The 4697-nt window shown below is 45.0% G+C and overlaps 1 protein-coding gene across 1 annotated transcript in view; it reads left to right on the forward strand.

The window, feature by feature from the left end:
* Positions 1-4510: 4510 nt before the first annotated feature.
* ZFYVE21 (zinc finger, FYVE domain containing 21) overlaps positions 4511-4697 on the forward strand; it is a 16476-nt gene continuing 16289 nt past the window's right edge. The window contains exon 1 of the mRNA XM_009891095.1: positions 4511-4627. Within this exon, the coding sequence (XP_009889397.1) occupies positions 4511-4627 (117 nt within the window). The remainder of the gene's footprint in view (positions 4628-4697) is intronic.

Consider the following 4697-nt stretch of genomic DNA (forward strand, 5'->3'; position numbering starts at 1 on the left):
TTGGAATGGTTTGGGTTGGGAGTTGGGGGCTGCTGGCAGGAGCACAGATGAGTTCGGCGAGTGCTTTCGCAGCTTGCAGGCGTGGCTGGGGCGTACTCGGGCTGCCGCTGCTTCTAGGAGCGACTCGGTGAAAGCCGGGCTGGATCATAATAGCAATTAGCAGGTACTCCACTGCCAAACACGCACCTTGTTTCATAGCATCTGTTAGATTTTTCAGCGTTCATGCGTTTGGGTTACACATGAGCAATCTATAATGGGCTTTTTTTTTTTTTTTTGGTTTTGGTACTAAACTTGTCTTGGCCTCTGAAGAATCATATTAATTTTGCTGTTTGCAATGCTGGCTACCTTAATCACAGTAGAAAATTTGCATTCAGAAAGGATGGAAGTAACCTGGGGTCCCATGCACACTGAGCTACAGGCTAAAGAAGTTTTTGTGTGTAGGGATTAGGCCAAGGAGGGTTTAATACATTCTTTCTATTGCTGTGTGGACTCAGGAGAGGCAGGTTGCTTCCCTTTTGGTGCCATGTCTGGCACTGGGCTACTTTTAGCTATGTGTTGGAGGTTGATTTGACCCTTTGTATTTACTGTTCCTTTAGGTTTAGTGCCACAGTAGCACAAGCCATAGTTTTGCAAATTTGCATTTTTTGGTTCTTTTTCAGAAAAGCAGATAATAAGAAACTTTTCTATAGATTTTCGTGATGGGCTAAATCTACTAGCTATTGCTGGAAAATATTCAGATCAAGTATTTAAGCTGAAGTAAGGAAAGAGAAGACAGGTCTTTGAAATACAGTTTTCAGTGTCCAGCAAAACTCCAGTGTGCTTATCATCTGCAAGTCAGCCTGGCTCTTTACTGCTGAACAATAAAACAGTTCCTTTGAAGAACACTGGGATGTTGTCTCCAAACAGTAGCAGGATTAGTCTTGTAATGTTTACTTTATTCAGACTCCATGGAGCTCCATCACTTGCCATTATTGGGCTTATTTTCTGAGAATGACCACGGCTGTCGTCTCACCTTTGTATTAAACAAGAGTATTTGCCCAAAAACTGAGGATCAAGAATAAAGCTGTCAAGCGTGGAAGTTCTTATAGTTTGAGAAACCCACAATAATTTATTGTTGTTTAGACAATTATTCTATCACCTGGTGACCCCTCCCCCCCAGGAAGGGGAATCAGGGGGAAAAAAGAAGGAAACCCGAGGGTTGCCATGTAAACAGGCTTAGTAGAATAAGACTAGATAATTAACGTTAATAATACTAAAGAACCAATATTGATCCTGATACCAATATAAAGTATACAAGAATTATACTCAGCCAGTTCTATCGGTAAGAAGCTGTGCGCTCCCAGCAGTGGAGAGCAAATGCCAGACACTGCGACGCTACAGCTTTGGGAGGAAGGGAAGGCCTCAGGGGTCCGGCACCAAGGCAAAAAGTTCTCAGGATCGCAGCCATCAAGGGAGAGAAAACTTCGCAAACAAACTTTCTAATTTATATTGAATATGACATTTATGGTATGAAATAATCCTGTTGGCCAGCTTGGGTCAAGTGCACAGGTCTCGCTCCTCCTCGTCCCTGCACCTGGCTAACTTGAAAAACACTAAGACCTTGAAAAACACATACCATAGCTGGATAGAAAGTAAATATTTTCACAAATTCAGACACTAGAGTCTTCAAAAAGTGCATTTTTTCCCAAGTATTAGAAGAGAAATTAGTTCTGTGACACTCAAACCAGGATGAAGCTTTATGGAATCTTTATGGAATCTGTCTTTAAGAACACCTATGTTCTTCCCATCTTCTGTCTCTTTAGCTGCTGCTTTTGTGTCTAAGGAAAGATCCCTGAGTGACCCAGGCCTGAGGGCTGTGTTCTCTGCTGGCTGATATGGCTCTCTGTCCACTCATGTCCCAGTCACTGCGGGAAGGGCCATCTTCTCTGCGACAGGAGTGGAGATGGCTCCCACTGACTCCCCTGCAGGAGCTGGTCAGACACCAAAAGCCTTGGCACAGTGCCTCTAATGGTTTCACCTGCAGTGTGAATGGTCATGTAAACAAGGAGGTATTTTCTCCCCATGCAAACCTTTTGCATTCTCAAAGGCTGTGATAAATTGCCAGGCAGAGAGGAACATGGGGCACAAAGGAATTGTGTCCAAACTAACCTAATTGTATTATGAGCATTCAAGCTTCAGCTCGCTGTAAGAGCCATCATTTGCTGCTCAGAGCTACTTAGTGCTTTGTTGTTTGGATTCTGTTTCAAACAGACGTCTGGGCACCTCTAGACTGGCACCCCAAAATTCAAGTGGTTTGTCCTACAGGGCCATTAACAGGTAATGACCATGTACCAGGCAATAAAAGGGACCAGTTCCCGCAACAGATGTACGTGGGCCAACCTGTAATGGTGAAGCTACCCTCCGTTGGCATTGTACCCACGACCCTGGCAAAACCCAGAGGCTCATTTGCCTGGAAGCCCTGGGTGGGAGCAGAAAAACATCACCATACTAGTACTTGGTGGATAATCCCTGACTTCTAACCCCGAATCCTGTGTTCAAAGCCTGAGGCCAGCTCTGGGTTTTCTTACAGGACAATGGAAAAGCAGACTGCTTTGGTGCTGGTACTGGCAATGGTGATAGCGATCAATGGAAACGACCAGGACCTGGATGACAATATGGTAGCAAAAATGATAGTAGGATTTGCCCAAATGATGAGCTTAACCTCTGTAATGGTGTGCCTACCCACACCCAAGTCAGCAGGAGACCCTTTGCCAACCTTTGTGAAGGATGTTAACATGTCTCTGGCTCTTGAGCTTACATGGAAACAGTATAATAGCTATAGCTGGGAGGGCAAGAGATCTGGAATGTACATGGTTAGCTGGTCATCTGACATGATAAATACTGGCTCAGTATGGGCCACAAAATGTAATTATACTTCCCTATCCACCAAGTTGACCACAGGTGGAGTGTAAAGGGTGTTGATCCATGCTCCAGTATTCCGTGGGGATCTACTGAATGTAATACTCGATGGTGTTAGATGCTCTTTGTCATTGTTTTTGTACTCCCAGGGCCTGTCGGCAGCATGAATGCTCTTTGCAATAACCCACGCCAGAGCACCTGTGACTACATTAGGCAGGTGATGCAGTTTCCTGCTGCTTTCAGGTTCTTCTGCTGACAAGGGAAACATTCCTAACCAGAGAAAAGAAGTACTCCCTGTTCATGAGGAAGGGAAAAAAGCTATGAGTGTGGATTTTTTTTTCTCATGGAAAATTTCAACAAGATTAGAGAAGGTACATTTCCTGACTGCTCCCTCCCCCCCAAGACTGTACCAACAATGCTCCATGTGCCACACCAAGCTCCGACTTGCATTAATGCCTTTGCCAAAATTGGATGACTACATCATTTGCAAACTGAGTAACTCTCCCAAATCCTCCCAGGACAACATGTTGAACATAGACCTTTCAGTCCAGAGAATGGACATGCTCTCCATTCTTCAGGGTTTTTCCCATTGAATCACTCTGTACCTTGTAGTTTAGTAACTATTATGAATTATAGTGTTATGCTTGCTCTAACATCTTCTTGCTGAAAAAAAACCTTTTTTCTCTGCATATGTCCTAGGGAGGGAGGAGAACATGGTGAGAGACCCTGCTCATAGACCCAGCATGCCATGGTCTCCCTACAGCTCACTAAGGGGGCCATAATACAGCACGGCCTACAGCGAGAAACCTTAAAAGTGAGCAAAAGCAAAAAAAAAAAAGGGCATTGGGTGTATGGAGAGGGAAGAGAATAAATCATCACTCGGAAGGTCTGGAAACACACAGTAACATTATTGATAGAGCAGAAAAATCCTCGTGAAGATTCTTACAGAAGGACAGAGCTCCAAGGTACATTGAAAATTAGGAGTAAAAGATTAACTTTGACAAGAAAGGAGAGCAGAGAGAGGTGAGAAATTTTTTGAGAGGTGAGGATTTGAAGAAAATATGGGTGACAAACAGGTTTTGGTTTTGGTTGGTTTTTTTTTTCCATTGGTCTGTTGTGGTTTATTTTTTTGGGGTTTTTTTGTTTGTTTTTAAGAAAAAGAGAACTGTTTTTGTTGTCTGTTGAAATACAGAAGTGGGGGAACAGCTGGACTATTCCCCTTCAGATCTGGGCTGGGAATTACAAAGCTGCTCCTCGCTGACAACAGGAGATGTAAATAGCTGGATGTTGTATTGTTGTCGGTTTTTTTTGACAACATTAATTACAACATCTTCTGGGGAACAGAATTACTTCACTGCAGACTGCCTTAACTAACAAGCGCACGCTCCTAGTTGCCGCGTGTAAAAGGCTGCCAAGCAAAGCTCCTATGCTGAAACGCATTTGTTGAGTACTTTCAATCATTTCTACCAATTAATTGCCATTAAATAGGAGCACTCAGGCCCAATTAATCGTCACGCAGTTGAGCAGTTTTACCAACACGGCGAAGGACAGCTGGCGGCGGAGGGATATATCCCCCGCTTCCGGGTTGCGGGGCCGGCTATTCCCGTTGCGCATGCGCCTGGAGCGCCTGACGGGGCGGGGAAGGACTAACACACCAGCCTTCAACCCCAGGCGGCACGGGATTGGCTGGGAAGTCCAGCGCCAGTGTTCTATTGGGCGTCTGGAGCGGGTGGGCAGGGACAGTCGGCTCGCTGCTTCTCATTGGCCTGGCGCCGTGCCCGTTCTGCAGGCTCCAGGCG

The sequence above is a fragment of the Charadrius vociferus genome, unplaced genomic scaffold (assembly GCF_000708025.1).
Source record: "Charadrius vociferus isolate BGI_N301 unplaced genomic scaffold, ASM70802v2 scaffold228, whole genome shotgun sequence".
In the NCBI taxonomy this organism is placed as follows: Eukaryota; Metazoa; Chordata; class Aves; order Charadriiformes; family Charadriidae; genus Charadrius; species Charadrius vociferus.